At 41.8% G+C, this 24,055-nt stretch overlaps 1 protein-coding gene across 1 annotated transcript in view; it reads left to right on the top strand.

The window, feature by feature from the left end:
- Positions 1 to 24,055, top strand: part of pde2a (phosphodiesterase 2A) — a 184,134-nt gene that overhangs the window by 136,582 nt on the left and 23,497 nt on the right. The window contains exons 3-11 of the mRNA XM_030067144.1: positions 8,003 to 8,092; positions 8,649 to 8,737; positions 15,182 to 15,291; positions 16,128 to 16,183; positions 18,856 to 18,915; positions 19,159 to 19,315; positions 20,138 to 20,190; positions 23,422 to 23,496; positions 23,676 to 23,717. Of these exons, the coding sequence (XP_029923004.1) occupies positions 8,003 to 8,092; positions 8,649 to 8,737; positions 15,182 to 15,291; positions 16,128 to 16,183; positions 18,856 to 18,915; positions 19,159 to 19,315; positions 20,138 to 20,190; positions 23,422 to 23,496; positions 23,676 to 23,717 (732 nt within the window). The remainder of the gene's footprint in view (positions 1 to 8,002; positions 8,093 to 8,648; positions 8,738 to 15,181; positions 15,292 to 16,127; positions 16,184 to 18,855; positions 18,916 to 19,158; positions 19,316 to 20,137; positions 20,191 to 23,421; positions 23,497 to 23,675; positions 23,718 to 24,055) is intronic.

Raw genomic sequence — 24,055 nt, 5'->3', positions numbered from 1 at the left:
GTGTTGCCACAGTTAATACAGTCCTTGTGATATTAATTGCTTTTCTTGTAAGCTCTGCAAAGATGGCTGGATTTCGTTTAGGGTGGATAATTGAAAAAAAAAAAAAAAAAAAAACAAGGGCTCAAGAGAAAATAGGTAAACATGTTGTCCCCCACACATGATGCAGATACACTTTCAGCAAAACAGTCACAAGTAAATAAACATTATAGTGCTCCCCTTAGCCAGGGGTGTCCAACCATGTGCCATGGAGGGCCGAGAGGCTAACCAAAAACTCCACCAGGTGACTTCTGATCACCTCACCTTGTATCAGAAAAGAGGAACTAATCAGTGAAATCACCTGGTGGAGGTCTTGGTTGAAATGAAAACCTGCAGCCTCTTGGCCCGCCATGGCACATGATTGGACCTCCCTGCCATAGACTGATCAGTGCAAAATGGAGCAGTGAGACACACCACTCACCTAAGTTTTATGGAAATTTGATCAGTCGCTTCAGAGATATTGTGTGGAACATAAAGAAAATAGAGCACCAAACAGTGTAATTTAAAAAATGCTTGAGACCAGTAGCTACCAAACCACAAAGATTCCCCCCAATTCCCCAGTCAGTGTTCTCTGTGGTGCATATATGAGAAGGAGGTGTGGTTGACTTTCTTGGTTGGTTGGCCAATTTTGTGTCAGTGAACACAACAACCTTTCAGAAACTAAAATACAGTCAGCAAAAAACCTTACCAGATTACCAGAAGGGCAGCAACACAATTTGGAAAAGGAAATTTGTGTACAATCACATGTTTTTCCAACAACAAACATTCTAACACTTACCATAATATGTGGCAAAGAAACACCCACCAAGAACCCAAGTAGCCGAAAATATACCTTAAAAAGAATCTGCAAATATTATTTGGCCTAGTTCTGCTTGGTGGCTGGGAACTCATTGAGACATTACACTGGGCTGTTTGGGCTTCATCTTGTCAGCTACAGCTCTGTCCATGTAGACTTAATTAAACTTTTCAGTGCGCTGTCCTCCTGGAACTGTGCTTCAAATGTTTGCCTCCCATTCCATTAGCTCTGATTTATGACTGCTGCACTTCAGGGAAAGGAGCTCATGAAGGACTAAACTTTGCCTTTATATTTTCTCCTTGTCTTACATTTTTCTTATACCCAGGGTCAACTATGCACATTTTTGTTCAAGAGTCACGTCCGGCTTCAATCCAATTTAATTTCCATACCGTTTCACCTGTAGCTGCCCAGGACAGCAGATCCTCTGGCTCTGCTGGCTGCGGAGCAGCTTTACAGGAATGATTTGAGGTTTAGTTTCCTCCCCTGAGAGTAAATTTACTGTAGCTCCTGTGGAACAGCAGTAGACACTTGAGAGATATGAATAGGCATCCAAGCTGCGTGCCTCTATTTCTGCAGTAGCACAGCTGCAATATGAAACACAAACAAATCAAGCTGGAAGATCAATAAAACCCTATACTCTACAAATATATTTTAAAATTTGACTTTTTCATGGAATCCCACTGCAGTCACATGGTATACTGTAAAAAAAAAAAAAAAAAAAGTCTCCATCTTATCAAGTCGTGTGCTTTCTTATTCAGGTCTAAAATCTTGTTTTTCTTAAAACAAGTGAGAAAAACCTGCCAATGGGATCCGATAATCCCTCTTGTTTCCAATGCAGGTTCACTTGTTTCAGGAATTTCTCTGCGAACAAGTATAAACATGTTGAAACAAGGCAGAATAAGGCAGATCAGCCCACTAGCATCACCACTTAATTCATGAAACTTCTGGAGCATTGGAAACAAGAGGGATTATCTCTTATCTCAACTTTTTTTGTGGTATGGAAAAAAATAAATTCATGTACAACCCTCTACTCTCTGTTCACAAATCTATATGAGCATATTTGTGAACTGCACCTTCGGATTTTCAAATCCACACAGTTAGAGTGAAGTAGGAGGAAGAGAATAAAACGCAGCGTTTATTTTTTTCTACCATATGCCTGCAGGACGGGTCCCATACATTTTGTTTGCTACTATTCTCTTTAACCATCTGACCAGTGCCTGTAAATATCCCATACTCTGCTCGCTGTAATTTTCTCTTGTCAGCTGCAGCACCAAGCTTTATGTGATGTGTGAATGCAAAATGTCAGATAAACAGAGGAGCCATCAAGTTCTGTTATGGACCAAGGTTAACTGGCCAGCCACAGTGTTTGACACCAGGATGTCTCTATCTAAAGAGAAACAAGAAAGTGGGAGCGGAGAAAGGTGCAGAGAGAGATAAAGAGAGAGCGAGAGGTTTCTGTGTTTAGTTATGCTGATCACAGGTGCCCTTCAAAATGTCAGAGCACTCAGTTTGATTAGAATAGCCGAAGGGTCGGACAACAACAGGGACTAGCACCTGACAAGGGGAGGGGGGGAGGGAGGAGCAAATGGAGGGAAAACATAAAATTTAGGGGTAAAGGAGGAAGAAAGGAAGACAGGGCAGGATGAAATGGAGGAGGGAGGGAGAGGATGGGGAGACTGAGGAGGGGACGGGAAAAGAGAGACACCTCATAAAGCAGAGCACAGGGCAAACAGAGTCCCAAAAGTCTCATAATCCAAAGTGTGACATTTACTCTGCAAACACCTCATAACATCTGAATTGGAAGGATTGCTATTATCTCCTACTTAGAGAGTACAGTACAGTACACTGTGTTTCAGCTGAGCCTGTTGCTGTGTCAACATATAAATGACATGCTAGTGCACTGAATGAATAACACAACTATATGAGATGAGATAAACCGTATTGATCAAATAATATCATTACAGTTGTCCTCTCCAGCTGCTTTGCAGTATTGGGCAGAGCGTGGTAATAACTCTGCCATGATCGGTGTTTGTCCCCATATTGAAAAGGTATGCAGTTGTCAAGTCAGTTTTGATAAAAGCCTCCACCAAAATTACATAAACTGAAATGGTATTAGAGACGAGCAAATAATGTCACTGTAATGAAATCATACCTCTGTTGTAAGAAATCCTCATAGCTCCAGTTTTGGCTATTGCTGTGTTATAACTTGAAAACAGACTGAGGGATTATGTTGACCTCTATAATTCTTGTTAATGTGACCCTTTAAAAATCAACTGAAGAACCTCAGAAATGCATGATGTCCAATCTGAAAACAAGTCTGTTGCATGGTTCCTGACCTTTTAAAGATGCATGGTTTTCCTCTGATAGTACCATTATGAAAGAAGAAGGACAAGTACAGTATGCAGTGTAAATGTAAAGAGAAAATGGTGCAAAATGAACCAATATTATATTAAAGGACTGCATCAGGTAGAAACAAAAATAAAATAACAGAGGCTCAAAAGCGATGTGATTCCCAAATGTTTTCCACATGAAGCTACAGGAAGGAGGCAACTGCATCTCTTTGTCTCTAATTATTTTATAACCTGTGTGTGTGTGTGTGTGTGTGTGTGTGTGTGTGTGTGTGTGTGTGTGTGTGTGTGTGTGTGTGTGTGTGTGTGTGTGTGTGTGTGTGTGTGTGATGAGGGGCAGGGAAACAGGTAAATTAATGTAACAGATGGTATGAGATTTATGATGAGAAATGATTGTGAAAGGTCAAAAGACAGAGTCTGACATTTACCAAGCCATACATATCACTGCTATTAATGCACACACGCAAACACAAACACACCGACACAGAGCCACACAAAGAGCAAAGCACAGCAGGTTTCCACATCTCTCTGCTGCGAGCTCTTGACAGCGAAAAGCAGAGCCGGAGATGTTCAAATCTGCTGGTTCAAATCTGGCTCTGATCAAATATTACTTTTGAGGATTTGCACAAGCATTTCAAGATCCATGGCTTAAGATGCACCACATTCACATTCTCCCTCGTTCTCTCTCTTTCTCTCTGACACACACACACACACACACACACACACACACACACAAGAACTGGCAGAGCTCCAGCTTCATTACAACAGTTCTCTGGCAGGCTGATTGAGTGATCAAAGTTAATCACACTTAATCATATCTAATCGTATGTAATAACCAACACAGAGTGCTCAGGCATGACAGGACGATCCACCCTCCCTCTGTCTGTCCCTTCTCCGCTCCGCTCCTCTCCTCCCCTCTCCTCTCCGCTCCTCTCCTCTCCTCTCCTTTCCTGTTCTCTTCTCGTCTTTGTCATTCCCCGACCTCACCACCCTTCTCTCCCATGTTTGCTGTCACTGAAAACAAGAAGTTAGCGGTGCAGAGAGAGGAGAGAGAAGGACAGTGAGGTGGACACCCTTTGACATGGGAGCGAGCCCAAAAGTTCTCAGTAACATGCTGTCTGATACTGTGGTATTGTAGACTGGTCAGCTCTTACCAGAGAGGACATCTTGGCTTATTTTAATAACACAGACCAATATTTAAGTAATGTCTATTTGCCTAAAGAAGCTATTCAATGTAAGGATATTAATTGGCCCTTTTACAAACAGTAAAAGGGTCAAAAGTGCAACAGGAAGCATAATGTTAGACCAGGTTGGAACGAGGATGTAGCTCAGTATCATGCCGAAGCTAGTGAGGCCTGTAAGCTCTGGGACCTGGCTGGAAGACCTAGACAAGGCCCAGAGCTTCAGCACAAAAAACTCACCACTGCCAGATTTAAGTATGTTGTTCGCTTTATAGCTAAAAATGAACAAGCTATGAGGGCTGATTCCATGGCCAACAAAATGTTGTGTAACAATATCACTGACTTTTGGAAAGAGGTAAGGGCCTTAAACAAGAGTAAACCCGTTCTCCCTTGTACTGTTGAAGGCGTCACTGGGGAACACAATGTTGCTGAACTATGGAGACAACATTATACCGTATTTCACCAATTAATACAGTACTTTTGTACTAAAAAATATGTTGGACAGTAACTGTCATCACAATAATGGCCTGGTGCAGGTCTGTGTAAAAATAAATAAAGGCCTGCAGCGAATAGCCGCCTGGTTCTTTTAAACGCCTGGGGTCCAAGTTGATTTTGCTCGTCCCAGTCATTAAGGACAAAGCTGGAAAGGTTAGTTGCGTGGATAATTATAGGCCAATAGCATTAGCTAGTATATTGTCTAAGGTCATGGAAAGAATCCTGCTCGATAGAGTGAGTGTGTACATTACATCTCTAAAGCATCTAAAGCCTCTAAAGCATTTGATCGTGTAAACCATAAAAACTGTTTATTAAGCTGAAACAATGGGAGTGACTAGGTATATTATGAGGGTTCTTGCTTATTGGTACGCCCACCAGAAAATGCACATCAAATGGGGAAATAGCATATCTGCCACCTTTAGAGTGTCCAATGGTCAGGCAGGGAGGAATCTTGTCCCCTGTCGTATTCAGTCTGTATGAGTTATGAGTAAATGAGTTATCCATGAGACTGAATGTCTGCAACACTGGTTGTATAATTGGTGGTATGCATGTGAATCATCTTATGTATGCAGATGATCTTGTAACCTTCAGTCTAAGTAGTGCTGGGCTGCAGCAGCTTCTTAATATATGTACTGAATATGGTTTACAATATGATATCAAATATAATGCCAGCAAGAGTGCTGTTCTAATATGTAGAACTAAGCAGGACAAATATCTAAAATTTCCTGTGTTGAAACTATCCAACAGTAGTCTTGAGGTCTGTAAAAAGATCAGATATCTTGGTCACTTCATTACTGATGATATGACCGATGATGACGACATATATAGACAGTGTTGTAAGTTATATGCTCAGGCTAACACAATTGCTCATAAATTTAGCTGTTGTTCCACTCAAGTCAAAGTATCCTTGTTTAAAGCTTACTGTACACCACTATACACTGCCCATCTGTGGGTATTTTATTAAAAAAAAATCCAGTATGCAGAAGTTACAAGTCGCCTACAATGATGCAATGCGAATCCTCCTTAAGATCCCTAGGGGAGGGAGTGCTAGTCTAATGTTTGTTAACACAGGGGTGTGCACATTTAAGGCACTTTTAAGAAACCTAATGCTTAAGTATATGCAATGTCTAGATAAATCTATGAACAGTATCATTGTAGCTCTCTCAAATCCCAATGTGAGTTGTTGCCGCTACGACTCTAAAATGAGAGTGCACTGGCCAAACTGTTTGTATATCATATAAGTTTCTGTTTTTCTTTTTTATATTCTGCGCCTATTCCATACAGTCTGTCCTGTTCTATGTGTGTATTTATGGACCTGAGTCTGCTAAATAAATTGAATTGAATTGAATTGAAATGATTGCTTAAAGGGAAAATCCACCCTAAAACACTCAAACGCTATCAAAACATTGATTGGCAATGTACTTTGTGTTCCTCAGTCCATTTTATTTATTAATTTGTCAGGGAACATTATTGCACCAGATTTAGACATCAAGCTAGCTTTCAGTGCCTGGGCAGGAAATAAACAAAGGTAATAGAGTGCCATACACACACGATACAGTATAACAATGTAATGTACATAATGCAAATAAATACACAGACAATAGATAGATAGACAGATAGATAGATGGCAATGGCAGTGGCACTCTAAATCCAGAGAACTGTGATATGGACACACATGACGAGTTTGAAAACATACAGCCAGTGGCAAAGCGTGCTGCTGCACTTGGACAGCCAGTCTCAGCATACGCTGCATTGGATATTGCACCATCTGGCTCCAAGGTAACAAATGGCTCGTAAACTTGAACTTGAGCTGCCACTTTAGAATTTGCTGATATGTTTTAGATTCTGTCTGATCTTTTGTTTTTGTTTTATTTTGTGAGGTTATGCTGACGTGACAGTGACGAGTGTAGCTTTCCAAGTTCAAGCTGAAGTGTTGAAGAGACAACACACCACTCCCGCTTCTGTTGCAAAACACTTGCAAGGCTGGGTGTGCTGCTTCCAGACCATAATGGAAATTACTCCACTGCTGCTTCCTCTGCCGCTTGCCAGTGACGTATTGAACTAACTTAAAAAACACTTCTCAGCAACAAAGTTAAACCGTGTAGAAGACAACGTAACCCTATTTTTGTTCATTCAGGAGACTCCCGTGAGTCAGTGTTGAGTAATACTGAGGTCACAGTTAAAAGTACAACTCTAAATGGGGAAAAACGGTAACTAGTAACTTCCGAAACCTGTGGCCTCATCCACTTTGCACCTCTATGGGAATGTCTGTCTTGTTTGAATGTTATCCTGTTCTTAACAGCTCTCCCGTTGTCCCATTGTTCTGCTCCAGTCCGTTTTCAGTTTTATCTTTTTATGGGGCAGCAAGAGGCAGTCCTGTTTGAGTCGACCAAAAACAGCAGCAAAAGAAAGCAAACATTTCTCTCCCTGCAGTCACATTGTTCCTCTCACTGTCAAGAGGACTGCTCAGATGAGATCCCAATCTGATTCCCATTCATGCTTCCATGTCTCTTTAGGAGTTAGTGGCCTTTCTGTCTGCTGCAACTGTGATATCAAAAAATAATAAATTCTAGGCACAGGCCCTTGTTCAGTGTGGTCAGATTGATCACACGCTAAATCTGCTTGAGATAATGAGTGTATCACCAAACACTGCCCTACAAGTTAACTGCTTTTATCCAGTCTTCAAAGAAAGCTTTGAGCATGCTAAATGTAGTTTTTGTGAAGAGTTAACTGTGAATTTACCAAATGTCTGTCAAACTCCGACCCCACCAGCTTCTTCCTGCCTAGCAAGCCTCATAACTGTGATTGTTTAGTTTTCACAAATAAAGCAACCCACCAAGTGTACTGAAGAGCAAAACTAAAACACCAGCAATCCCTGAAGATGCCTGAATTTGCTTCATTTCAAGAATCTCATCTTTCCAACAAACTCAGACTGTTGCACCTAAACGTAGCTCAGTTTAAACATTGTTTCAGAGGTCTTTCCAGCTTGCCAGAATAGCTTTCTGGGGAAACACTGGTAGGAAATAAACCTTACATCCACAGAAAATAAACAACAGGCAAAGGCCCCAGGTTTTCAGAGACCCACATTTAGATCATAAACAAACAACCAAACAGAAATCAGGGCATCTGTTTGTCTCCTTCCCCAGGATGCTTTGCTGCGGCTGGCGGCGGTTGTCGATGCTCGCTCGCTGCGAGTTGCCCTTCGAGACAGCATACAGGAGCTGCTACCCAGCGCGGTACACACACACACACACACACACACACACATACATACAGACACACACAGACACATATTTCAATGCTTCAACATGAATTCCTGCTATGAGAAGGGCATTCCACAAAACAGGATGAGAAAGTTTGCCAGAAAACTGTGAAAAAGATTATGCAAGGCCATTTCCTGGTGATAGTGATTTGGTCTGCCAGCAAAACTTGAATTTTAGATTTAGGAATCTGATTCAGCCAGCCATGCTGGTGTTTGCTAATAATAAACACAATTTTGGAAGACATTTTGTAACACTTTTTAAAGTTATCTAATTAATTTGCTAAACATACATGCACAAGCACACCTACACAAGCAACTGAACACGGTCTAACTCACAAATGACCCTGATGCCTTACTTGAAAAAGCAGCTCCTGTTAATATTCAGCGTGGCAGAGCTGAATGTCTTGAGACAAGTCATGACACAAGTCGAGGAAGAGACCCAAGTGGATGAGGCTCATTGCTCATTCATTTAATTAGAATCTAATTAATTTAACAAATGAATATGTACGCGCATGTGTGTTTCATTACAGGAATGTGTGTGTGTCTACATTCTGGAGGGAGACTCAAGGCTGCTGTCTGACGACCCGCCACACGAACTGCCACAGGAGGGAAAGATCAGGTACATTATGTGTGTCTGCCTGTAAGCGTTTGTCTCTGTCTGTATGCAGCAGACAACAGATGTTTCTCTCGGAAAATCACTGCTGAGGGGAAGCAGAGGCGGCTGTCTCTCCTCTGTGTGACAAACAAGTGTCGCCTAGTGATGGGCAAAGCAGTTTCTTCAGTGTACTGAATAACTTCCTAAATAGCTGCCTAACGTTCATTTCAGCTCGCTAACCTGTGAACTGAGAATGGTCATTTGTGATGGATAAGCCCGTGAGCTGAGAGGCATTTAGTTGGATGCCATTTACAAACTGAAAGCTGCTATAACAAAGTCCTACCCTATTATGTACAGCATATTCAGCTTATTATTAAATAAAATATTTGATACTACCTCTTACTTCAAGAGGTAGGGAGGGAGGGAGAAAGAGAAGGAGGCCTGAGCGACTCAGCGTCTGTCTGTCACTCCTGGCTCAGATTCACTGTGTACATTCAGTGAACCAGTTGCTGAACCTGCACGGCTCCCTCGCAGTGAAGGCATCTGAGACACGTCTCAGGCTCAGCCCCCTGTTTCTTCATTCTGCAGGTTTCACCACAAACTACAAGAGATGAGATTTTAAAACATTCAGGATTGTCAAACTTAACCTAGCACATTTAAAATTTATTTGAAATTGTTAAATGTTTGCCTATGCACATATTATCAGTCGAGATAATGGTATATATCTGGATTGCAGTCCGTCAGCAGCGGTCTTGAATCAGTGCAGCCAAATGTTACCAACCTGAATCAGCTATGTATTTCATGTCTTGAACACAGCCCAGCCCATTCCTCCTTCAAATGAATGACTTGATTCACTCTCCCAGTGTCTGCCATAGCAAGACTAGTGAAACTTTTACTATAGTTGATAATCTAGCCATGTTTTTTTCCCCAAATCTCTTTGTTACACTAATATTGTTCATATGGAGCAGCCTTTCACATAGGTCTTGTCGATTTTTAAAAAAAAAAATAAAACGCTTGTTAGAGAGGGGAGGAAAGGACGTGAGAGTTCAACTGAACTGAGAAGTTAACGGATCATTTCAGGAAGCGATTCAGTTTAGTTCATTCAGCCAAAAGAGTCGTTCTTTTTGAACAACTCAACTCCATGTCACAGAGAAAACGGCAGTGAGAGAAAAACAGAGATTGATCTCATCATGAAGGAGTGCCCATAGACCTTCATTCTGTTGCCTTCACTCTCTTTTTTTATTGCCCCTCACTCTCTGCTGCTTTCCATTACTCTCTCATCAAATTGTCCCTCTGCAGCTGTCGGCTTCATTCCCTCCCTTTAACTTCTTTCCTTCTTTCCTTCCACTTCTCTTTCTCTACTAAATCTCCCTCTGTTCCTCCTCACCCTCAATTCAGTTCAATTCAATTCAATTCAATCCAGTTCAAGTAAACTTTATTGGCATGGATGTTGAGGTCACATTATATGTCATATTACAAATTATGACATTGTGTCTCAACAGTCAAGTGTTAACAATGAAGTGTAGCAAAGAGCCTATGCAATTAAGAATATACACATATAGAACATATACACATATGGCTGTGACATACCGAAACATGTTTTGCTGCCAGAAGAGCTGTGTCATTAACCCCTTAAACTCTAGTATTCCCTTTTATTTCCCTTTAAGTTGCTTTAAATTATGGAAATAAACATTTTTCCATACTGCATAACAATGTTACATACACATTCAGCATGAGTGGACCATTGAAACACAAGATGCCGTTGTTTTATTAGTTGCACCATCATATCAAATAGGAAATATCTAGATGTCTTTGGCACATCTTTGGAAACCTTGGGGTTTTTGTTAGAATGTAAAATGAAGTTCTGTGGGTGTGAACAAAGCTCAGCAGCAAGTACACAGTAATGACAAACCCACAGAACGGGCAGGATTGGATTGGGTCTCCCAAGATGTAGGAAAGTTTACCCTTTTTTGTGCATTAGAGGATTTCTGGGCAGCTATAGCGCTCATTTTGGGAAGGAAATGTTCTCTTAGTATTTGCTGCACTCAGTGAGGAAGTGCAGCTGTGTATCCATCACTTCAAGGTTCGCCCACTTCCTCTTGTTTCAAGGGCTAAAATGAATCTATACATTGTCAGCAAGTTCTTGAGGACCATACCTGTGATTTTTAATGTTTGGTTTGTTCACTATAAATTACCCACATTTTACACTGCAATAAACCCTATTGCAAATCATGTGGGAGCACTAAAGTTTTCACAGCATCAGAACAGAATCAAAATCCATTTTTTAAATTTAAATTTTGAGTTGAAACACCCACTTTGTACTGTTCTGCCTCTGTGGCAAGCAAAGTCATTGCACTATAAACCACAGAACTGATAATTGGCTCTGTAAAGCAAACATACCCAGAGGGACTATTTTCCCTGGCGGAGGGACCGTTTCACGCTGCCCAGTTTCAAATCATCAAAACACAAAAGTGCAAAACTAAGGAAAACTAATAGATAACTTTGTTATGGTGATGGAAAACGGGTGTGAAGAAAGTTTGTAGTCACTTTTTTCATACTGTAGTGGAACGAATGGAAACAAAAGGAAAAATGATATGAGAGTTCTAAAATATGACTGCTTGCTTCAGAAAATAATTAGCAGAAACATGAAGCACAATATACATTTTGTAGATATTACATGAAACATGCAAAATCACTGGTTTGGTCCTTTAGGGTTTTTGTCTTTTAATTTGGTCAAATAGGGTGACGGTGCTATTGTATAGACACAGTTAATGGTCAGATAGCAGTGAAGTTTGTGTTTTAGTGATTTCAGCATCTCACTCACCTTCTCTCTTTTATCAACCTGTCTTCCTTCATCTCTCCATCACTCTCTCTCCCTTTGTCTCTGTAGCAGCTTTCTCTCTTCCCTGCAGAGCCATGCAGCGCTGAGCCGACTATGTTTCACTTTAATTTAACCCCTCCTCCCCTCTAGAAACCTCATCCCTCTCCCTGTTGAAGTGTTGTGGGGCTAATAGCCGGGGTGACAGGGCCCGGGTGGGTCGCTCAGTGTGACACAGTGAACCTCTCCTCTCTTAAGTGCTCTCTGAAGTTCAGCAGCCCCCCTGCTACTGCTGCTGCCCCGGCTCCGGCAAAAACCAACACTACATTATTGATGAAACTGTCTGTGTGCCAGACAAGAACCCTTTTCCAGTAGCTCACTGCCACAAACACACACACACACACACACACACACACACACACACACAAATACACAGATGCAGACAAACACACAAAGACTTGTACACATACGGGAATGCAAAGACAAGCATCTGCACACTTACACACGTACATAGACATGTAGAAATATCCATGAATAAGTGTGTGCACACAGACACACTTACACGCACGCACGCACGTACGCACACACAAAGATTTGTAAGCCCAGTGTGAAGGCTAAAGGTAGCAGGGATATTACAAGAGCTGCAGGCCACTTTGTGCTGGTCTCCCTCCAATTCACCTGCTTATATAAGCCTGTTATCAGGACCTTGGCATACACATACACACACCTGCACACACACACACACACACACATACATGCACATACACATAAAGCACAAAAAACTCCATGTACACTCACTGAACCTGTATTAGAGATAGAAGGCCACTTTGTTAGAGCCTCACTCCAGCCCACCTTCTAATACAACCCTATTAACAGGACCTTGAAACACACACATACTGTATACACACACACACACACACACACACACATACACACACCTACACACTGTGAAATACAAAGCACTGCAGAGGAATCCAAATTTTGTCAAAGCACAACTTCTGCACCATAATTATTCAGGTGTTAAAGGGTGTGTGTGCAAGCCAAACAAGCAAACTCCTGCTGTTGAAACCACTATGAAAGGAAGACACACAACCCGAGGTTTACAAAATACAGAAATGAGTTTTTGAGATTTAAATCGAGAATATTCTTTGCACAGCTGTTAGCTCTGATTCCAATAACAGTTGAAGCATTATTGAAGGTTACCTATGCTTTATTTATGCAAACAAATTACAAATGCAGGCAAATTCAGATTCATAAATGCAGGTTGTTGGCTCTTTTTAATGCTGCGGTTTTGTAGCTCTTAAGAAGTGTGCACTATCATTTCTAAAACTAAACACACACACAACAAAGGCAGCCTTAATAACACAGGAGAGAAGGACCTTCACGTACTGCTGACCATATGCCCCTTCAGTTTTTCCATCATTTGCAAAACCTCGCTCAAAACAGAAAACACTTTGATTGCATTCAGCTCAGTAAAGACGTGAGGGCAAGATTCTCAGTGTACAGATTTGGTAGGCTGTTCCAATTTACTGCAGTGTTTAGTGCATTTGTGTTTGCACATTTACTATCTTATTTTGACTGTCATTTGACAACAGCAGCCATCACTGTAATGGCCAGGGTTTGAAATAAACATTTTGTATCACAAGGCAGTATGGCTGCTGGATTTCAAAGTCACCAGCCATTCTGAATTTCAGCTACATGACATTACAGTTTTCACATCTAAATTTAGTGACCAGTCTTTTTATTTAGGAGTAAACCTGGGTTTCAGTCTCAGTTTATTTTTGTCAGGGATCAAGTACAAAATAGATTCATCTCAAACAGTGAGAGAAGATTCTTTGTATGAGATTTAACTACCAGCTCCTTTCAATATACAATCCTCACACTTACAATGTAAGCGTGATAGTAGTACCCCGAGTTTCACTCTCTTTCTGTTTAACCCACTAGTTTAAAAACTACAAAGCACCAGCTGGAGCGAGCAGCAGTAAAGAGGAAGGAGGAGGAGGGATCAGTTGTGATTAAGTAAATTTCATTTGGTAGAGACTGAAACAGGTAAAGACGTTCGCCTACTTTTTTAAAGAGATGAAGATAAAAACAGAATTGTTGATTTAGCACCTAAAATGTTGTCAGTTCAACATATGCATTATATGTGGAAGTAACACCTTGTGCTATTGTCTTCTGTCTGAAATAACACCTAGACATCAGTTTGCACCTCGAAAAACATGTTGTAGTGTTTCCATTTAGGCGGTGGAATATTCCTCAGCGAGCTGAAACAAACGGACGTTTCTCCTTTTGAATCGATGCACCACACAGAGAAATCACCGCAGGGGTGTGAGGGTCTGTCAGACTCTGTCAGAGTGTAACGGGATGACCTCTGCACCTGCCCCTCTGTGTGTGTGTGTGTGTGTGTGTGTGTGTGTGTGTGTGTGTGTGTGTGTGTGTGTGCGTGTGTGTGTGTGTGTGTGTGTCTGTCTGTGTGTGTGTGTGTGTGTGTGTGTGTGGGCCTGTTTGTGTGTGTGTGTGTGTGTGTGTGTGTGCCTGTGCCTGTGTCTGTGTGTGTGTGTGTCTGTGTGTGTGTGTGTGTCTGTTTGTGTGTGTGTGTGTGTGTATGTGTGTGTGTGTTTTGGGGTCAGGGGTCGGGAGTTGGGGGGTATTTGCTGCCAGGTTTAAGCTGATTGCTGTGTGAAGTGGACGATTTGATCCAGCGCACAGATCCACCTGTGTGAGGGCAAGAGTGTGACTGTGTGTGTGTGTGTGTGTTAAAATGTTGCTCTATGTGTGTGTTTGCATGCATGATTGTGCTTACATGTGTAAATCCCGCATGAGTGCGTATACTTCACTCTGCGTGTGTGTGTGTGTGTGTGTGTGTGTGTGTGTGTGTGTGTGTGTGTGTGGGTGTGTGTTTGCACTTACCCATATGTTTATGAGCGTACATACATAATGTATGTTTTTCAAACCTACATGTATGTGTACAGGTGTGTTTGTGTTCATGTGTGTTCATGTGTTCATGTGTGTGTGTGTGTGTGTGTGTGTGTGTGTGTGTGCCTCTTTAGCCAGTAGTCAGTCCAGATAGAACAGATGCTTGTCTCATATTTTAGCATGAGAAAGCTGCCCTCTCAGGGCCAAATAATAGACAGATACACACACACACACACGCACACACACACACACACACATACACACACACACACACACACACACACACACACACACACATGGAACATTGCCACCTTCACACCTGGCTCCACACCTGGCCAGCACAACACACACACACACACACACACACATGTGCAGGGCTGTATTGGGTTCACACAATTTCACAATGAATAATAGGTCTATTCAGAGACATTTCTTGTTTGGGTTGGTGTCAATGAACACAACGTGTCTGTTTTAGTAATGCCGGCAATTGTTTTTCCATTCACTCCGATTGTCTTCCAAATCCCCTCTTTCCTCTGTGTCTCTCCAGTGTCTGCCAGATTATTTGTCTGTCTGTCTCTCGTTCTCTCTGACTAATGCAAGTCATTGGTTCTCTGAAAACCCGCATTGTAATCTGCTTGTCTATCTATCTATCTATCTGTCTATCTATCTATCTATCTATCTGTCTGTCTATCTATCTATCTATCTATCTATTTATCTATCTATCTATCTATCAGGGATATTGTGGACCAGTTGAAGCGTTGTCAGTGTGCCGGCCTTCCTTCCTCCGAGCTGCCAGAAAACTACAGAATCTGCCTCGCCACACCCCTACCAGCACACAGACGAGGTGCGCGCGCGCGTGTGTGTGTGTGAGAGAGAGTATATATAGATGATGTTGGTGAATGTGTGTGTGTGTGTGTGTGTGTGTGTGTGTGCCTCTGTATGCAGAAGTGCAGAGAGATGTGAGAGTGTGGGAGGAAAGAAAAAACAAACGAACGGAGCGAGAAAAGTAGTGAACAAGAGATGATGATTGCAGAGGGAGAGGTATGGAACCGCGTGGGCAACAAAGTTGAACAGGAGACAAATAAAGCAATGAAGGGCCCGCGATGAAGAACAAAGTGAGAGCTGGGATGATTAGAACATGTGTTCAACACTTTGTGTCTAGTTTAGACGAAGTATTGAGGGACACGCGAGAGAGAAAGCGCAGGCAGGATTCGGTCCCACCCCACACTCTGAACTCCGAGTCATTTGATAAACGCTGAGCGTTCAATAATGTCTTTGTGGAAATTTGTTCGATGTCTGTCACCCACGTGTGATGTGAAGTCATCGTTTTTCATGTGCTCTCCTCACATGCAATAATGCGCAAGATTATGAAAAAAATGTGATTATATTGATTTGCTGCTGTCTGCTCTCGTTCTGACAGAAGAGCAAATGACAGGGAGCAGAGAGATGAAAGAAAAGGCAAAAAACATCATGTTATGAAAGGAGGTTTTTTTTTTTCTTAGTTCATTTCCTCTGCATATTCCTATTAGGCTGTGAAGCAGGAACAAATCAGACAGAGAGAGAGGGCAAGAAAAGAGAATAAATATGAGAGTCTATTTTGTGTGAATGCATCAAGTCCTTCAGAATCAATGGACATTCTTTCTTTCTTTCTTTCTTTCTTTCTTTCTTTCTTTCTCTCAGCTCTTGTCATTCCTATCTTGGACCAAGAACAGGACAAGGCCATCTCTGTCTTACTGGTGAGTTGCCCACCCCTCATCCCGCTATCTTTTCATCTTCCTTCTTCTTTTCCTCCCCTGAGAGACAGATATTTGTATGGAGAGCAGCAGGTCCACATCCTTGTATCTGCCAAGTCCCCCACTCTCTCCGTCTCTCTACCAGAGGGAATCATTATATAAAATGTATTACCCATGAGCCACAGCTCCTCCTACAGGTTGTTGCCTCAGGATCAAAGGTCTCACACAGACACACACAGACACACACACACGCACACACACACACGCACACACACACAAAGGCACATGCACACAACACCTTGATCACTGCAAATCCACATATAGAGCTAGAACAGGTAGAAAGCGCTCTTCCTGAAACATTATGGCAGTGCCACACAGACCATAGTCATGTTTCCATCGACCCCTCTCTATGCACATTTTTCTGGATTGAATAAAAATTGCTGTATGGAAATGTCAAATGTCAAATAAAACATCCCTGAAATTTGGCAAAAAGTTTATACACATGCTTGAGGTGGGTAAACTTTTTATTCTGTAACAAGAAATGAGATAAATTACTATGCAAGCGCATTTGCCAAATAAAAATAGGAAATGTGTGTTGGGTTAAATCACATTTGTTCCTTGACTTCTGGCATGGCAGATGGCGGTGGGTACAGGTGGACAACAGCGTTATCAGACCAGAAACAGCAGCACAATGCAACTATTTATAAAGATTTGGAAATAGAGATGTTAAGCAAAGGTTTATGAGAAGCCTTGGACGGTTTTAAGGAGCAAATTGAAAAACCTGAGGTAATGATACATGGCAGATAAGACAGCAGTGTCACGCAGTGGCGCCGGTTGGCAGTGCAAACTTTCCCAATGTTAATCTTCTCTTGATTGATTCTGTCGATCTTTCTCATGGGTACCACATATTATGACATAAGGCTAATGGTTATGTTTTATTTGTTTAAACATGTATATATATATATATATATATACACACACACACACACACACACACACACACACACATATACAAGGCCTTTAAAGGATAATTTAAAGGATAATTCTGGTATGTTTCAACTTGGTCCAAATGACTGATAGAGCCAAAAAATTTTGAAATTGGTCCAATATTGAGCAACAACACTTGAGCCAGCAGCCGGGCTGCGATGTAATCAAATGAGGCAAGTTTCTATGTCAAATTACACCCACTGAAAGTGCTTGTTTGTGCCACTGACAGGCTCAGATTGTTATTATAAGTGTCTGCCAGCATTATGGGAAGCATCCCTGCAGAGAGACATTCTTCTTTATGTCTAATAACATTACCTCCACTGTGTCGGCAGCGGGTCTCTCCACCGGTGGAACAACATTTTGCTCTAGGTAAAAGTGCTTTGGTGTTGTTGTGATCCCAGCACACTTCTACTGTTGTCTTCCTGAAACATCTCACCTCTTGTGAGATTTCAGAGCAAGACTGCTCCTTGAGCTAGACTACTGTTAAGGTGGTAAACATGTCCATCTCTGTCACACCTAGCTCTCTTAGTGGACGTAATTTGATGTGCGTACATGTCCTGTTTGATTACTTTGCAGCCCGTTTCACGGCTGCCGGCTGAAGCGAAGCTCTACACTGGGCTAATCCCAAAAGTTTTTGTCCCTATCAGTCATTTGAACCCCAAAAAAGTGGAAAAATACTGCAATAATGCTTTAATTATTTGCTTGCTTTTAATTTGAGTGTTGGATGGAAACACAGCTAGTGTCATGGCATGACAGACCATGAGGGTCAGCACAAGACGCTACAACGTCTAGTAAAATCTTTGGCAAACATCCCTCCAGCTCTCTGAGTCTCAGGCACTGAACCAATGATTACAGCATGTCCATGGCAACATTATAAGACATTACACAACCACCAGTTAAGCAGCCCAGCTCAAAGACCATTCACAGATAATGATTTGAAAACAGAAAAGTCCTTTTGTGTTTTTTGGGTCCACATCAATTCTGCCCTTCTCTTACTCATCCTACATACAAGCAGCCAATCCTGATATGTCACTGTATATTTCTGCAAGTCTCTCTCTACACCTATTAGCAGCACAGAACGACCAGCTCTTAGGACTTTACAGTTTGTTAACTTCATAGCACACTACTAAAAATCTAAAATGAGGGTTTAAATTTCATTCAGCAATTCACTGGTGGTTCTAAGAGGTGGTTTGGATGGATGGAGGTACTCTGCATATACATATGTATCTGCCTCACTGCAAAATGAATCTCCTAACAAGTTACTTTGTCTCATATTCAGTCTTTAAATCATGTTTTTCTTAAAATAAGTGAATGATAATGCAAGATATAGTGAGATTATAAATGACTTGTTAAGATTTTTTGCAGTGTGCTGTGCATTCCCTTTGCTTCTCTATAACTATCCATGGGACTAGACAGGGCACACAGCCCTCAAATATGTGGGGTTTCAGTAAATTCAAAAATAAGTATACAGTATTGAATTAATCCCTAATTACTTCAGTGCCTCTAGTTATGTGGGTAGGTGGTTGCAGTTTTATCATGCATTCATGTGATTTTATTTAACGTGCAAAAAATCAAAATCACTGCATCTGACCTAGTTGGCTTGAACAATACTTGGTTGTAATTGTTTTTCACTGTGTGTGTGTGTGTGTGTGTGTGTGTGTGTGTGTGTGTGTGTGTGTGTTTTGCAGGTGGGCTGTAAACCACTGTCTGATCAGGATGAACTGCATCTCAACGTGCTGGAGAAACATGTAAGCTCTCTCACTCTCACACACATGCACGCACACACACACACGCACATGCTCACTAACAACTTGTACAAAGCTGCTGGTGACGTTTTCATTGTCTTCAACTTTTTGGTTCACTGGACAAATTTGTGATCAGTAACAGAATTACAAATGTTCTCTCTTAATCTCCCACTTCATTTGCTGTGTGTATGTGTGTGTGTGTGTGTGTGTGTGTGTGTGTGTGTGCGTGTGTGCATGGTGTCCCAGGCCTCAGTGGCATGTGTGCGTGTCCAGGCTGTTCAAGCATCCTACCAGAGGCCTCCCCTTAGCCCCTCCCCCCTACAATCCCACAATGCACTGCTTAACCTCAACGTCTCAGACCAGGACTACTGCGAGTTGGACCGCAACATCCTACAGCTCTGTGGTACGAATATGCACACACACACACACACACACACACACTCACACAAAGACTGATAACTGAATTATTTATTTTGCATCCAAATTATTTGGAGCACATGCTCTAATGATGTGTCGTCAACATAAAAGTGATTCAGCTGAATGAAATTTTTTTTTGGTTGGTACCATACACACGTACATACTGGTGCACTGAATACACCTCGTCCCTTTCTCTCTCACACACACACACAAACACACACACACACACACACCTCCTGGCGAGGTGAGGCGAGTTATGTTAATAAAGTCCATCTGGATAAAAAGCCCTATGAATTTAGATGGGCTCTTTCAATGGCAGCCGGAATGTGCAACAGTTGCCGTGTGAAAACAGACCAATGAATAAAGGAGGCGACTGGCTAATGTTGCCTCTGTGCTCGAATACATACACACGCAGACAAACACCAACACCGTTTACCCCAAGGTAATTGTCAGTAAATATGAATCGCCTCAAGTCCTCTCAGTTGTTCCCTGCCTTAATCCCCCCCCCCCCTCCACTTTTCCATCTTCCTTCCTCTCTGTCTCATTCTTTTGCTCCCCGTCTTCATCTGTAGTCCGCTCAGCCCTCCATCCCTTGTCTTGTCTTCATTATTAGTCCCTCTGTTCTCTGGTTCTCGTTCACCCTTCCTCAACCTCTCTGTCTCGTTTCATCCCTCCCCAGATTGCTCTCCGTCCACTTTCGTACATGTTCTGCATTCCCTCGCCCGCTCGTTATGCCGATCTGCCCTTCCCTTCCTTCTTGTTTTTTTCCTCCCTCACCTGTCATTCTTCCTCTCCCTATCTCTTTCAGGTGAGCTCTATGACCTTGATGCAGCCTCTCTCCAGCTCAAAGTCATCAATTATGTAAGTGGTGGAGATCACGCATAGGCGTACACACACACACACACACACACACACACACACACACACACACAGAGTCAAAGGCATACACAATGTGAACTCCCCCTCCCATCTCTCTCTGTACCATGAGCTGTATATCAGTCTATCATTTCATCAATCTTAATACAGTTCCAACCAACCCCCCCATATAATAGGCCTCCCTGTAGAGAAGAATAAAAAAAAGAAGAGCAAGATGGAGAGAAAAGAAGAGACAAAATTATGTAGGTGAGAGGAAGGGAGAAGCAGCAAGAGAGTAGATAAAAGTAGATATCAGGCTTCCAGCATAAAATGCCAGATAATGACGAATACCAATGCATGGAATTATTCACAGATAAAGAAAACATGAGATAGAGAGAGAAGGAGGCAGAAGAGAGAGAGAGAGAGAAACATTTGAAGGTCATATTGAGTCAGAGGGACAAAGCCTCGCCTGAGCGCAAGAGAAGCTTAGTGGATGTATACACGGTGATACTGAAGGTACTTGTACACCAGCCCGATCGCCAGAATAAAATGTCGCCATTTTACATTTCTGCAAACCAATGAATGTGTTGAAATGTCAGTGTTCCTGAACCCAAAATACGTTGCAAATCAACATTTAGTCTTGCTTCGTTGGCCACCAAAACTCCTTGGTTAAGGTTAGGAAAACGTTTGTGGTCGTGGTTAAGGTCAGAAAAAGATCATGGTTAATGTTGCTAACATTAACCATGATATCAGAAAACATTAGCAAAAAGACAGAAGCGTCACTAGGGACAGGACTTGAACCTGTGTCTAGAATTAAATCCCTTTTGAGTGAATCCTACCTCCTAACAGCATGTTTATACTTAATGTTACAAGGCCTGAAAATGTGACATTGACAGAAATGTAAAATGTAAAATGCAAACATTTATCTGTGGCTGTGTTCACACCCACATACACACGCACACACACACACAGACACACACACAAACATTTTGTGTTTGTTTTTTGCTTTTTTTTTAACATTCTTGTACATTTATTGAGCAAGAAAGGACTTCAGGCCTGCTTACTGAGTTCTGGTGGAACAGGGCATTGTTCTCCCAATCAAAAATCAATCTATAATTTATCTATGTGAGGAAAGTAGTGGAGTTTCAAAACATCTTCAGCTGTGTAATGTTATTGCCTCCTTGGCTGCACCTCTGCTACCTTGGTGCTGCAGGAGCAGCTCCCTCCCGGCTCTCCAGCAGCAGCACAGCAGCAGTGCAGCACAGCAGCAGTGCAGCGTGCCTGTAAAATGCAAGCCTGCGCTGCTGCATCTGTACTGTTTTCCCTGCGTCCCAGAGGAGAGCAGAGATGGAGGTCGAGATGGAGCTGGGGCTGGTGGCGCAAACGACTGCATGGATTTTTAAATCTGTTTTGAATCCATAACATATTTGTTTTGCCTGCTCATTGTTACATAGTAAAACCGGGGGAAAGGGAGGAGGAGGAGAGGACGGAGAGGGGAGAGGGAGGAGGGATGTTGTTGCATCTGAAGAACTGGTGGTTGGGTGGGAAGTGCTCGGGGCGGCTGTTATGGGATTAACAGTATTTGGGAAAAGGGGCGGAGGGGTTTTATTATTGTATATGAATGTGCTGGCATACTTTGATTGCTGCACGTGTTTGCTTGCGTGCGTGTGTGTGTGTTTGTGACTTGGGAGGAAGTGTGCTGGCAGGGGATTGTGTTTATTCCTGTCCTCGTTGTTCTCCATCCAGCTCTCTGGATTACAATGAAAAATATTGTGCTATTGTAACCATGTCTATGGTTTATATGTATGTGTGTGTGTGTGTGTGTGTGTGTGGTGTTTCAGGGCATGTGCATATCTTTGCATGCGTATGCATACATACAGGTGTGTGTGTGTGTGTGTGTGTGTGTGTGTGTGTGTGTGTCTGATTGTATACAAATCCATGAATGTGAATGAAATGTTTCCCATCAGAGAAAGCAGCAGGAAATTGAATTGGTTGCAACACTGCAGGCCGTGCTGAGCCAAGCAGCAGAGATGCTGGATGCATACACAGCTCCTCATTTACAGACCCAGTACACATCGCCACCCTATTGACTTGGTCTCATTTATACAAGGATCCTGCCCTCAGATTTGATGCTCCCAGCCAAATTCAAGACACAACCTTGATTTTTAAGGCAGAATCAATGAAGTTGCATAAATTATTCTTTGATTTTCAAGGTATGAAAGCAATGGATAGCATTTTTATTGGGCTTATATTTTGAAGTGATTTTGAAATCCCGGGTAAAGTTCAAGCACATTTTTGTAAATGAGGCTTTTGATATGCGCACTTTCTCACAAAGGAACCATATTAGTGGGGCCTACTTTTCATGAATGTGTGTGTATGTATATAAATGAAGCCTCTCCTGATTGCTACCTGATGTTTAATGCATGCTGTAGCTTATTTCAAAAATGCATTTGAATACATCCTGTTGTGTTGCTATTTTTGCAGCCAGTTGTTCAAGATCACTAATAGATTCAGTTAGGTGTTGGGAATGCAGACCAGATTAAATAACAATATAATGCAAAGAAATTATTTCACGATCAACATATCAAAATAAAGATAGAAAGAAAATGTGCTGCTCAAGTAGAAATACTATCTTGTTGCTGACATTTTATTTAAAGTAGAAGTAAAATGTATGGGTGTAAAATTATGCTCACCTCATTTAATATGTGATCAGAGTAAAAGTTTTCGAATTCAAACTTTTAGAAACTAGAATATTTTAATTGGAAAAGGTGACTATTATAAAAGAAAGTGCACAAACAAAGTAAAGTAAAGTTACTCTTCTCTTCTCTGGTGACTGATTGATTTACAACAGTCCAATTTTTGCTGCCAATGGAGAGCAGACCAAACGTGAACTCTGTGAAATACAAGACTCCTGCATTAATATACCTCAGGAGAAATCAAAATTACTGATTGTAAATAATACTCAGAAAAGCACAGGTGTACAAAAAGTTACTCAGTTACAGGTGCATGAGTAAATGTGTCCTTTCACCCTTGTTGATGTGTAACAGTGCCCAATAAATAATTTTAACACTGTAGGCAAAATCACATATTAAATAATTAAAGTGGTGGTCATTTTTAAATAAATATATGAATCTGTTATTAATTTCCCACTGTGTGATGTTTGATTGTGGTGTGTGTGTGTGTGTGTGTGTGTGTGTGTGTGTGTGTGTGTGTGTGTGTGTGTGCTTGCCTCCTCAGTTGCAGCAGCAAACCCACTCACAGTGTTGTTGTCTCCTGTTGGTGTCTGAAGACAACCACCAGCTCTTCTGCCAGGTCAGTCAAACACACACACACACACACAAACACACACACACACACACACCATGTAGTTTTCATTAGCAACACCTTCCACCATTTTGCCAATAGCTCGATCGATCACCAGAGAGTAATTGTTAGCCTTGTGAGCGTTGACCTTTGATTGACCTTTGACCTCTGACCTCTGTGACCTCCAGGTCGTCGGGGACAAAGTCCTGGAGGAGGAGATCAGCTTCCCGGTGAGCCCAGCAAAGATATCAGTTTATTCATGTGATTATTCACTCATACATTTATTCATTTGTTTGCCAGTCTGTTCATTCACCATTCAGTCATTTGTTCACACATTTATCGCACATTTGCCTGAATTCATTCATTCATTCATGTATTCCTGCATTCATACATCACTTGATTTACTGATTCATTCATTCGTTGGTCTGTATTCTCCTTCTTTTAGCCATTTGTTTGTTTTTATTACACTTCAGTCCTTACGGTGGTCCGTGTCTGTGAATGCAGTTTTAGGGGAGTGAGCCGTAATTTCCAACAGAGAGTCCTTAAAGAAACTTTACCAGCCCTGCAT

This window comes from Myripristis murdjan, chromosome 13 (genome assembly GCF_902150065.1).
Source record: "Myripristis murdjan chromosome 13, fMyrMur1.1, whole genome shotgun sequence".
In the NCBI taxonomy this organism is placed as follows: domain Eukaryota; kingdom Metazoa; phylum Chordata; class Actinopteri; order Holocentriformes; family Holocentridae; genus Myripristis; species Myripristis murdjan.
This window is presented reverse-complemented; position numbering and strand designations above follow the sequence as displayed.